The sequence below is a fragment of the Miniopterus natalensis genome, chromosome 14, assembly GCF_054644295.1.
Source record: "Miniopterus natalensis isolate mMinNat1 chromosome 14, mMinNat1.hap1, whole genome shotgun sequence".
Lineage (NCBI taxonomy): Eukaryota > Metazoa > Chordata > Mammalia > Chiroptera > Miniopteridae > Miniopterus > Miniopterus natalensis.
This window is the reverse complement of record NC_142094.1, coordinates 21,452,451-21,464,650: the sequence shown is the minus strand read 5'-3', so window position 1 is coordinate 21,464,650 and position 12,200 is coordinate 21,452,451. Positions and strand designations below refer to the sequence as shown.

At 49.6% G+C, this 12,200-nt stretch overlaps 1 protein-coding gene across 4 annotated transcripts in view; it reads left to right on the top strand.

Annotated features, from left to right (window-relative positions):
* CDH23 (cadherin related 23) overlaps positions 1 to 12,200 on the top strand; it is a 338,466-nt gene that overhangs the window by 49,954 nt on the left and 276,312 nt on the right. For all 4 annotated transcript variants that reach the window (XM_087824365.1, XM_087824361.1, XM_087824363.1 and 1 more), the window contains exon 3: positions 11,910 to 12,052. In XM_087824365.1, coding sequence (XP_087680491.1) covers positions 11,910 to 12,052 — 143 coding nt within the window. The remainder of the gene's footprint in view (positions 1 to 11,909; positions 12,053 to 12,200) is intronic.

Below are 12,200 nucleotides of genomic sequence, written 5' to 3'. Positions count from 1 at the left end.
GGATTCCTGTTTTTTTGTTTTTTGTTTTTAAAAACCCTGATGTTTGCATCCCTCCTCAGAGACTCCAATGTACTTGGTCTGGGGGTACAGATGGGCATTTGGAGTTGCAAACATGCCACAGGTGAATCCAACGTGCAGCCAGGCCTGAGACCCGCTAGACTAAAGGACCCCATTGTGTGCAGCAGAAGGAAAGGACATCTTGAAGATGGCAGCCTGTTAGCAGAAGCTGGCCTCCTGTGCTGCTCTCGCCCTTCCCACAAATTCACGATCACACTGGGGGGGCCGTGGTGGTGGGTCACGTTGGCATGGCCTCTTTAGGAGCTGGGGGGGTATAACTGGTGACAGGCAGGGCCTGCGAGCTCCGAGCAGGAGGGAAGTGCCAGGGTCCCTCTGAGCTGGAAGGAGTCAGCAAGTGCCTGCGAGTGTTTGGATAATCTCTTTGTGAGCCTTTAATGGCCTGCAGTGCTCTGTTTATTTTAATGATAATGTCAAGTTCAATTTGCCGTCATTTTTTCACATTTCCTTTTGTAAAGTTAATTGAACAGTTCAATGAATTGAAAAGTTTCAGGAGAATGGAAAAAAATATCCACCCCTCTGTTATCACTGTTATTAAATCTGGTAACTACCGTTTGGCTGTCCTGGCCCCTGTCACAGGACTTCAGCCCCCGTAGGCCTGGGAGCTGCAGCGAGGACTCAGGAAGGTCAAATAGAGCATTCCAGAGCCTCTTTGTTCACGGCCATTTCGTGCTCAGGCTGCTGTGCTTGGGCAGGAGCATGCAGCCTACCCCGGCCCCCGGCTGTTGGCTTCCGGAGCGTCTCCACCAGACTAAAGCTGGGCCAGGCAGGCTGAGGCGGCTGTGCCCTTCTCTCCTCCATGGCACTTTGAACACTGTGTGGCAAACCAATTATAATCTTATATACAGTTTAACTGGATGGGACCTTAATGTGGTGTAGTAGGAAGGATACTGGGGAGCCAGGGACCAGTCTGAGTCTCGGCTCTCCCACCTGTAGCTGTTAGCTGGGCGACGGTGGACGAGTCACTGAGCTGCCCAGCCCTGCTTTCGCCTTTGTAGAATGAGCTTGTCGGCCTCATAAGAATGCGCGTGTGTGGCACAGATACAGCCCCTGCCCCTCCTCCCATCAGGTGCCTCCGTGGATCCTAGCAGTCTCCCCTCCTGAACCCGGATGCGGCCTTGGCATCCTTCACACATTGCCCCGAAACCATGACCCAGGACAGGCAGGGTATATGACTTGCTACCTGTTTGTCACACTTAGATTCGATTCTCCCCAAGGACCTCTGTGCGTTTACCACTGACATCAGTCCCTCATGACGTCAGAGAGGTGAATGACTTGCCCAGAGTCACCAGGAAGTCGTGGCTGAGTGCCAGCCAGTGCCAGCCACGTTAGTTCTATGCCTGAGGGCTTCTCTCTGTCTAGGTAGAGGCATTTCACTGAGGCTGCCTTCCTCTCGAAGCTTTTTCGGTGTCTTTTGATCCTGTGTCCCAAGTCCCCACCTTCCTGCCAGGATGAGGATCCTTGGGGGGCGGTGAGGGGCGGTGGATCACAGCCTATGAACCAGGTGAACAGTAGGAACACATATTTCGTCCACCTGGTTGTGACTAGACTCCAAACTCATACTCTTGCTTCCCAGAAAGGCCAGGAAGAGCATGTGGCATATGGAAATGAAGGTCTGTTTGCTGAATGTGCGCTCCAGGAGGGCAGGGACTTCTATCTGTTTTGTTCATTGTGGTGTCACCAGTGTCTAGAGCAGAGCCCGGGACAGAGGAGGCGGTCAGGCAGTGCTTGCTAAGTGAATGAAGGACTGTAATAGTGGCATGGGACTAGAAGGATCCTCAAACAGTCTCTGCTCTGCCACGTGCTAGCTGTGTGACTTCAGGCAAGTAACTTAACCTCTCCGACTCATTAGGTTATAGGGGCTTGAAGCACATTGGTGCCTGTTCCCAGGCTCGGCAGCCCTTGGCAATGATGGCTCTTACTTGCTATGTTGTGCTAAAAGCAGGACAGCTTCAGGTTCTGAGACTCAGGGCCAGGCCCCTCAAAAATTGGTATTTAATGTCTGATCTTTCCTCTTGTGCTTTATTAATTTAAAGCAACAACCTGGAGCGTCTGCTATTCCTCACCACCAGAGCCTCTGCGTTTGTAGCATCCTGCTGTTCAGTCTCTCCTTCTTCTCTGACAAATTAGCATGTCCCCTTGGCCATCTGACACCTGTGTGTCCAGGTGAGCCAACCACTTCCCTTCCCTGACTCTCAAGAGGAAATCACCATGTTGGTGATCATCAGGTAATCACCAGGTGATGTGTGGGCTGTGGAAACCCAGGGTGATGGAGGGGACCCCCCCAGTCCTGCCTCAGGAGTACTCACCTTCAGGCAAGCCAAGTAACCCAGGGTTCAGAGCAACCTAAAACATGGGGGAACTGGGGCTTCATGGGGGTCAGTCTCTGTGGGGCTAGCAGAAGACAGAGTTTAGCTGCTCAGACTGGGGCCAGATAAGGGGCTTTGTGATCAGGGATGTGAGGGTTGTGGAAGGAACATGAGTTCTGAGTCAGACAGAAGGGATCAAATCCTTGCTCTGCCACCTCCTAGCTGTGTGACCTTGGGTAGGTCACTTTACCCCTCTGAGCCTCAGTTTTCTCAATGTGTAGTGGGGACACTTGCCCCTCTCTGGAGGGCCATTGTGGGAAACAGATGATAGAGAATGAAAACCATAGAGTACGTGCCTGGTGTGCGGGTGGAACAAACTTTCCTTACCCTCAAGGTTCAGATACACATGAAACAGATCAGCAAGAGAAAATAACCACATTTAATACATGCATATGTATGGGAACCCTGCATACATGAGAGAATCAGAGACCCCAGGTGCAGGAGAGGTTTGAGATAGAAAGAGGGATCTAGGTACACAGGGTGTCCCAAAAAATGTACACGCACTTTGAACGATTATAAAGTCAGTGTTTATTAACATACAGTTCATTTTCAAAATTTAAAAGAATCTACAGAAATGAATAATTTTTTTGTCAGTGCCTGTTTTCAAACTGATGACCATTCTGGTCCAGGCACTACTGGTAACACGAAGCAATGGAATCGCAAACATCAAGAATCTTTTCATTTGGTATTTGTGAGCCCTCGATTCGTTGACTATTGCTGGTTTTGTACCATAAACTTTATCTTTTATTTATTGCCAAAAGAAATGTCTAGTGGCACTTTAGGATAAATTTTCTTTGTTCAAAGCTTAGTCTGGTTTTACCCATTATTTCAAATCCGTTAAACCTGAAAAGGAGTGAAAATTAAGTGAGTTATCAGCTGTTAAAATGTGTGTACATTTTGGGGGGACACCCTATATAATTCATCCTAAGCTAGGGATGAGGGAAGGTGCCTTGGGGGCTTCAAAGGGTCAGAGCAAATGTTTAATAAATAAAAGTTTTCCCTGCCATAGAGGTGGGTCAGAAAGGTTATCTGATAATCTTTTATGAGCAAGGCCCCTAATTCAAGTTCTTCTAGATAGTTCTTCAAGCTCTCTTGAGCCTGAAGCTAAAATTGCCTCTACCTGAGAACAGTCCGCACACCACAGAAGCACATCCTTGGTTGGCTTGTTCTGAACGCCGCCCACAGGTGCTTAGCCAAGACTAGTTTCCTTTCCCTTAGATGGTTTATGTGTCTACTCGAGTGGACTGAGCTGCAGGAGAGGGTGTGCAGGTGGCCTTTGGGTTCTGAGACAGAGACAGCTCCCTTTATCCAGGGCAAGGGTTTCCTAATGAGAGTGAGGACATTGACCAGTGCAGGGCAGGCTTGAGGTCACCTGCATTTCAGGAGAGAGGGGCCAGGGTTAGAGCTTCCTCTGGCTTCCTCTAGGTGCATGGAGGCAGGGGTTGGGGACAACAGGAAAAAAAATTGGCTTCCTTGAGGTCAAACCAAGTTCAAGATCCAGGGTAACTAGAGGGAAGGAGCCTGACTGAAGGCAGGAGAGCGAGAGGGGGAACCTAAGACAAATGAGATTATTCCCAGGAATCAAGGCACTTAACTGGCCTGTCTTATCCCAGAGGAGAGACAAATGAGATGCAGCCTCCAAGGCCAGTCCAGGCTCTCCGGGGGCTCATCCCCAGGGAGAGGAGAGCACAAGAGCCCCTGGCAATGGCAGAGATCAGGGTCAGAGCAGCCAGGCCCCTCTGGACCAGGAGGAGGAGGGTAGGTTTCCCTCCTGATAGGGGTAGGGGACATTCAGCAGGCCTAATGCCATGGGGAGGGGGGAGTGGTTAGTCTCAGAAAGACCTGGTCATAACCACTGGCCTGTAACCTGGGACGGGTTGGGGCCTGCCATCGGCTACACCTTGGCTCAACTACTCAACCAGTGAGCAGCCCCATCCCAGGCAGCCATCTCCCAGCCAGAACCCCGATCCTCCCTCTGTAAAATGAGAAGAAGCTTTATCTTTTTGTGCCTCTCTTTACCCATAACTAGTCCCTGTTTTTGAGCTTGCCTGTAGACTTCAAGCCTGATTCTCCCTCCAAAATGTCCTGAGCCTGATAGGGGCAAAGCTTGGCCTAGATCCTTGGCCCCTGGATAGAAAGGGACAGCAAATCAGGGCTGATGTGAAGTTCTTTTAGGTCACAGATTGCAAAAGGCTTGTTCTCACATGCCTATTAGGATTGGTTAGTAGTGACTGCGTGGAACCATTGTTGTGAGGGATTCTGAAGTTGGATATAGACTCAACAAAAAAGGGAGCTGTGATTGATTAGTAATGTCTGCATGGGCAAGGGAATGAAGTACTAGCTGCTTGGCCCCAAGAGAAGAGTGATAGTTAATTGTGGAGGGGTGGGGAGATTTGCCAAGCAAGTCCCAGAACATCAGTCTCCACCTTCAAGTGGTGATGATCTCTCCCTGCTGTGCAGAGGTACAAACAACAGGTCAGGGAGCACAGAGAAGAAGGAACTTTGTGACAGAGGTGGTGGCGTTTGAGGTGTGCGTTTAAGGATGACTGGGATTTGAGAGGCAGTGAGGGGAGGAAGGGTCTTTCAGGCTGAAGGACCAGCAGCTGCACAGGTGTGGAAGCTGTGGTCCTCTGGGGGGATGATAGCAGCCTGGCTGGCTGAGCCTAGGGCTGCTGTGAGAAAGTGACTGGCCAGGGAGCCGAGGCAGGACAGGTAAGAGGCGCACTGGCCATCATGGTAAGGAATTCAGTTTTAATTCTGCAGGACTGAGGGGAGGGCCTGAGGGGGTATAGCACAATCAAAGGTCCGCTTTAAGAAGATGCTGCTGCAAAGAGGAGGCATGGTGGATTCTCCTTACCCTTTTTCATTCTGTAGCACCCTCTTTGTGTTTTGGGAACAAACCCCCCCACCCAGAATAAATAATAAGCCTTGCAGCCCGCCACTCCCCTGCCTAAGTTTCTGGCCCTGAGTCTAGCAGGCAGTGACTCACAGCTCTCCAGGAGCACATGATGCAGCAATCCCAGCAAATAACAACAATAATAGTAATAACAGTCATCTTGGCGATCAGCATGGGCCCAGCGGGGCTGCAGGGGAAGCTGTGATTGTCCACCCCTTGCCTGGAAGATGGATGTAGCCTGCCGCTCCAGGACTGAGGCCACCGTGGGGGAACTTGTGCCAATGCTGTACTTCCCAGGAGCATTTGCAGCCCACTGAGCAGGTCCCCATTCCAACCTGGGCCCCTCGACTCCAGGACAGGGTATACTGTCCCAGGATGGGCTATTGGGTCTCTTAATGGGGTGCAGGGCCAGTTCCTGGGAGACTGGAGCCCAGCCAGTGCCCAACTATTATTCCGCCTGCATCCAAAGCCAAGTGCTACTGGCTTGGGCATTATTAGGTTTTGATTAGCCAGGCTTTTTCCTGTCCATTAGTGTACATAATTAAGAATTAACTTGCTATACTCTCTCTTCTCGTCGCGGCTCAGAGATTTTCATGACTTTTGGAGGCTATCTTCTTCTAACACCTCCAGGCAGTTGGCAGGATTCATTTATTTACCCACTGACTCTTTATTGAGTGCCTCAGGGATGCCAGCCCCTATGTTAGCTTAGCGATACAACAGGGAACATGAAGGGGCCAGGCCGCTGCCCTGGGGTCTCCGGACAGCAAGTCAGCAAGTCAAGTGCATAAACAGGATCAGCTCAGAGAAGGGAGGGCTGTGAAGACAGTAACTCAGGGTGCAGGGACACAGAGTGACCGCTGCCTCTTTAGATAGAGTCTGTGTGATCAAGGATCTGAGGAAGGCCTCTCTGAGAAGGTAATTCTTGACCTGAGAGGTGGATAATGAGCAGCTTGTAGTGACCTTGGGTCTTCTAGCAGAAGGCACAGCCAGGGCAAAGACCCTGAGGCTGCCACAAACTGTTCAGGAAGAGAAGAAAGGCCATGGGGCCAAAGTAGGTGAGCCTGGGGAGCCTGGATGAGAGCCAGTGGGAGGTGTTGTCTTGGGCTGGGTCGCTAGGAACTTGGACATGATTTAAGTTTTGATTTTAAAGTTCTTAATTGGCAGATACATATAACATAAAATTTACCATCATAATCATTTGTAGGTGTGCAGTTCAGTAGTGTTAAGTATATTCACATTGTTGTGCGACCAGTCTCCAAACGCCTTTCATCTTGCAAAAGTGAAACTCTGCACCCATTAAACAACTTTCTGTTACCTACTTTCTCCAGCCCCTGGCAACCGCCCTTCTATTTCCTGTCTCTCTGAATTCCACAGAGCTGGAATCATAGAGTGTTTGTCCTTTTGTGACTAGCTGGTTTCACTTAGCACCATGTTCAAGGTTCACCCATGTTGGAGCATGTGTCAGAATTTCCTTCCTTTTTAAGGCTGAATAACATTCCATTGTGTGTATATATCACATTTCAATTATTCACTCTTTCATTGAGGGACACTTGGGTTGCTTCCCCCTTTTGGCTATTGTGAGTAACGCTGCTGTGAACATGGGTGTACAGGGATTTCCCTTCTTAAAAGTTCCACTTTCCACCCATGAGGTTAGGCTGCGCCCCAGCCTGGGCTGGGTTGGCACAGAGTGGAGGGCTAGCTGGCCTTACTGGGTTGCCCTTCCCTGTGAGGGCAGGGAGGCAGAAGGCAGAGAGTCTTCCAGCAGCACTGATTGAGCCAAGAGCCCTAAGACAGCTTTTAAATCATCCCGAGGCCTGAGGAGCTTTCTTTGCATCTAAAATGTGAGCCATAAACCAGGCTGACTTACAGGCAGCACTCACAGGTCTGCTTGTTTATGGCCAGCATCCTTTCTGATTGGTTGATGCCTGTACTGTGCCCATTGTTAAATATTTGAATGTCCTCCTGCTATAAACCAGTCTCAGGACTTCCCCACCTCGCTGTGCGTCAGTCTCTTGCAGGGAGAGTGAGGGCGACTATTTAAAAGTTAACACCCTGGGCTCCCCTCCACCAGCCCACTGAGTCAGTGGGGCCTGGGAATCCGTATTATAACAAGCTCCCTGGGTGATTCAGATGCCACAGTCCTGGGGAGTGTCTTATATGGGTTCCCCAGAAGCAGACCTTGTGATGAGGACTGAGATACATATAGCTTATTGTGGGGGGGGATTCCAGGAATGGACATGAGACAAGGAAGGGACAGACGCCATAAAGGTGCATCATCAACCAAGCTACCAGTATGGGAAACTGGAGCTGATTCCCGACAGGGGACTAAGAGCCAGCGTCCAACACGCCTCCGAGCCAGCCCCTGAGCGGCGAGGGAGCCAGGGTGCTTATCCATCATCTTGGTCTGTCCTGTGCGTGCGTGGAGCAGTCACCGATGGTGAGACCCCTCGGCAGGAGTCCCGGGCTGGCAGTGGGAAGCTGGGCAGGCGTATGAGATCATGGTATATGCTAAGGCACGGTGGGCCTGGTGCCAATAGCATCTGCTATGCAGTGCTGCCCAGCTCCCATCCTTCCACCATGCAGGGGGCACCTAGCCCCTGGTAGAAATGTAAATGGTACAACTGTTGTGGAAAACAATTGGGTGGTTCCTCAATAAGTTAAACGTAGAATTACCATAAACCCCTACAATTCTACCCCCAGGTTGATACCCAAAAGAATCGAAAACAAGTGTTCCAACAAAACCTTGTCCACCAATGATTATAGCAGCACTATGCACCATGCCCCAAAGGTGGAAACACCCCAAATGTCCATCAGCTGGCGAATGGATAAACAAAATGTGATATATCCATACAGTGGGATATTAGTCATAAAAAGGGATTAAGTATTCATACGTGCTACAACATGAATGAGCCTTGAAAACATTATGCTGAGTGGAAGAAGCCTGATACAAAGACCACATAGGATTCTATTCATGTGAAATATCCAGACCAGGCAAATTCATAGACAGACAGATTAGTGGTTACCAGGGGCTAAGAGAGGGGGAATGGGGAATGTCTGCTTAATGGGTATGGGATTTCCTTTTGGGGTGATGGAAATGTTCTGGAAATAAACAGTGATGAATTATACAGTTTAAAATGGCTTAAATGATGCATTTTATATATCTTTTGCCACAATAAGAAAGAAAGAAAGGAACAAACGAATTCTAGGTGTTGCACAGCGTGGGTTGCAGGTTACGCTGTCTGTTTCTCAGGTGGGAAACAATCCCCGAGTGTGGCATGCGTACTCCAGGTCACACAATCAGGGATGGTTCTCCTGAGTGGCTGCTTCTGTGGGCATTGTGCTGGATTTGGGCCCCTCATCTTGGCCTCATTTCGACATGAATGGTACAAACAGAGGTTGCTGGAACCTGCCCTGGTGGAAACAAGGCCTGTGTCCTGGAGAAGCCAGAGCTCTGCCCAGCTTCTGCAGAGCGGCAGAACAGCGCCGGGCAGGGGAGTATGTGCCCAGCTGGAAAATTGCAGGGCATCTTGTCTTAAATATAATATTAAATCGGTACCTTTAATTAGTACACTTAGAAAAGGTCACTAGCAATTACCTGGGACACAAAGAAGGCGTGAGCAGGCAAGAGCCCATGAAGAAGCCGAAAAGGACCATTTTGAACAGCACATAATTGAGGGGAAAATGGATAAAGTCCAGGAAATTACAGGGTGGGTGACAGCAGCTGATGGCCCCATCCCTGTCCTGCACAGTGCCCCCCTTCTTGGGAGGGCCTGAGCTTTGGGCCTCAGCAAGCCATTTGGGATATTGGGCCCAGTAGTGCAGCCTTGGCTAGAGGGCCAGTGTGGCTTTCCCAGAATCCCACTGGCCGGCTGGGAGCTTGGCCCCATACACCCCAGCTGGGCTGGGCCCTGAAGGAGGTTGGCAGGTGAGGTGTTCGGTCTGGGCAGTTACCATGGACTCATTGTGTACTTTGGATAGGCAGGGCCCCTATGGGCCTCAGTTTCCTCATGTGAATTTCCCCAAGGCATTGAGAAATAGCTCGGTGCTCCTCAAACGTTGCCACTGAAGGACCCTTGAGGATAACGAAAAGGAAATGTGTATCCTGGAAATCTGGGAGAGACTGGAAATTCTTTTACAGTTTTAGGTTGTGTCTTTAAAAATATGTTAAATGTTACCCTGTGTTCCCAATACATTCCCATTTGCTTTAGTATAAATTAACTGCTTGTCATTAAGCAACACAGATGCCTTGGGAAGATGTGCTTGGTTTCTCTATGGCTTCACATACCCTCTCCTTCCTCATCTAGAAGGAGCACTGTACCGGGGGTCAGAGTCTGGAAACTTGGGTTTGGGTCCTGACTCTTGCTCAACTAAAGTAACTCTGTTACTTTAGGAAAATTACTAAATACATTTAGCTTCTCCATCTTTAAAATGGGAAGATTGGACTCCCCAGACGGTCTCCCAGATTATTTCAACTCTGTTGCCTGATTTCATCCCTCCTCCTCCCAGTTCTCACTTTCTCCCATCACTTTGGATGCTGCCATGTCCCACTCTGCTGTGTGAACATGGAGAGGCTATTTTGCCTCTCTGAGCCTCAACTTCCTAATCTGTAGAATGGGTATAATGATGACTACTAAACAGAACTGCTGGGAGGATATGTGAATGGGCCTGGCACCCTTTTGGCATATCATGAGAGTCTAGTGATTGCCTCATATCTTCCCTTTCCAAGTGTTGGGCTTCCAGTTAGGGTCTGATAAGGTCACTCCCATGGGAGTCCTGAATCTTGAGTTCACAGATCAAGGGTTGAGTAGTATAAAGTTGTGGTAATAAGCGTGGACTCTGGGTCCAGAGTGCCTGGGCTTTGAATTCCAGCTCTGCCATTTGTAACTGTGTGGCTCTTGTAAATTACTTAATCACTCTTTGTTACCTTATCAGTCAAATGGGGAGCATAACACTAAGGATTCAATTATATTGTACACTAGTACATGGAAATCCTTTAGCCCAGTGTCTGGAGTGTGGTTAGTGCTCAGAAATGTTATCTATCATTGTCATGTTAGAAGTGTCCTTTTAAAAATGTGCCTAGAAAAGCTCATTGGTGTTCTTTCCTAGATAATATTCCCCCTGTTTGGAATCCCTCCTTACTTAGCTTGCCCACTGAGAGCTAGTCAGTGATCAAGAGACTCAGTATTTGCGGAAGTGTTCATCCCATTTTATAGGGTAAACTGAGGCTTTGAAAGAAGTGATTTGCCCAAGGCCATTGTTCTAATTTAACCAGTCCTTCGAGAATCAGATGAAGATTATAGACCTTCTCTGCAGAAAATGACACACTGTATACTTCTGACATTTTGCCCAGTTCCTGGCGGGGATAAGGACCACCTGAAGCTAAGATGATCAGCTGATCCAATTGCTTGGGACCTCCTGGTTTTAGTATGTGTTCTGCCTCCGTCCTAGACAAACCAGGGTGGTTGGTCACTCTATCTGAAGGCTGCCTAGAGAGGGCTGTGTCTCCTGGGAGATGGTACACTACACTGGGACTTCTTAGGCAGGGCTGTAGGCCAGGCATCCTGGTGCCCAGGGTAAACTCTGGCCAGGGCTTTGTTTCCTGGTGCAGGGTGACACCTCAATCTTTTTCTTGTGAACGAGGTTGACACGTTGTCACCCAGTGCTAGACTGGAGTTCTCGGAGGTGGCCACATCTTCCTAATCTCTGCGTTCTCCAGTGCTTACCACAAGGACAGCACCTAGTCACTGTTGAATGCCAGGTGTTGCAAAATATTCTGAATTAGAAAGGGTGCTTCCATTTGCAAAGACTGAAATCCAACTCAACTGACTCAGGCAGAAAAAAGGGTGTGTGTTTATTAGTTCATGTGGCTGAGAAGTCCAGAGGATGGAGCTCATATCAGGCACAGCTGGCTGCAGACCCTCACACCATCAGGAATCGCTCTCCATGCACAATTTGCCTGTTTTCTTCCTTGTTGGCCTGATTCTCAAGTAGGCTCTTCCTGTGTGGTGCCAAAGACTGCTGCCAGCAGTGCCAATTTAGCAACCCCAGTGGCAGAAGAGCTCCTCCTTCCCAGGAGTTCCAGCACAAGTCCCAGGGTTAGCTTTGATTGGCTAGCTTGGGTCACATACTGGTCCCTGAGCCAATCATTGTGACCAGAAAGATGAAATGCACTGATTGGCTAGGGCTGAGTTATATGCCCATCTTGGAAGGTAAGAATTGGAAGGTTGGGGGCCTGTTCTCATCTGAGCCACTTGGAAAAAGGGGTCTCCAAATTAAAATCAGAAAAGGGAAGGGGGCAGGCAGAAGTCACAGCTGTCCATTACATACCCAGAACATGGTGAATGATGGTTTCCTGTTATAGGCATGTACACACTGTGACATGTGGCCAGGATAGAGGTGGAGAGCCTGAGTCAGAACCCAGAATGCAGGAGGTCTTGCAGTAGTCAGTGACCTGCTGGGGATCTCTTGGTGGCTGCTCCCCAGGCTGGGATTCAGCAACCTGAGCAAGGTGCTGAGGAATGGACTGACCTCCCATTTGTGCCTTTTGCTCTCTCCCTTGGATACTCCAGGTTCCTCTGTGACCCAGTTGCTGGCCCGAGACATGGACAATGACCCCCTGGTGTTTGGCGTGTCTGGTGAGGAGGCCTCCCGCTTCTTCGCTGTGGAGCCTGACACAGGTGTGGTGTGGCTCCGGCAGCCACTGGACAGAGAGGTACGACCTTCCCATACTCCTGCCTCAGTCCTTTCCTGGGGGGTGGGAGCAGACCCAGGGGGGACAGGTCATCATCTTTTGGTGGTCTTCCTCTGAGGCCCCATTCTGACCCTGAAGCAGCATCTTCCTGCCTGAATGGGGTCCCTCT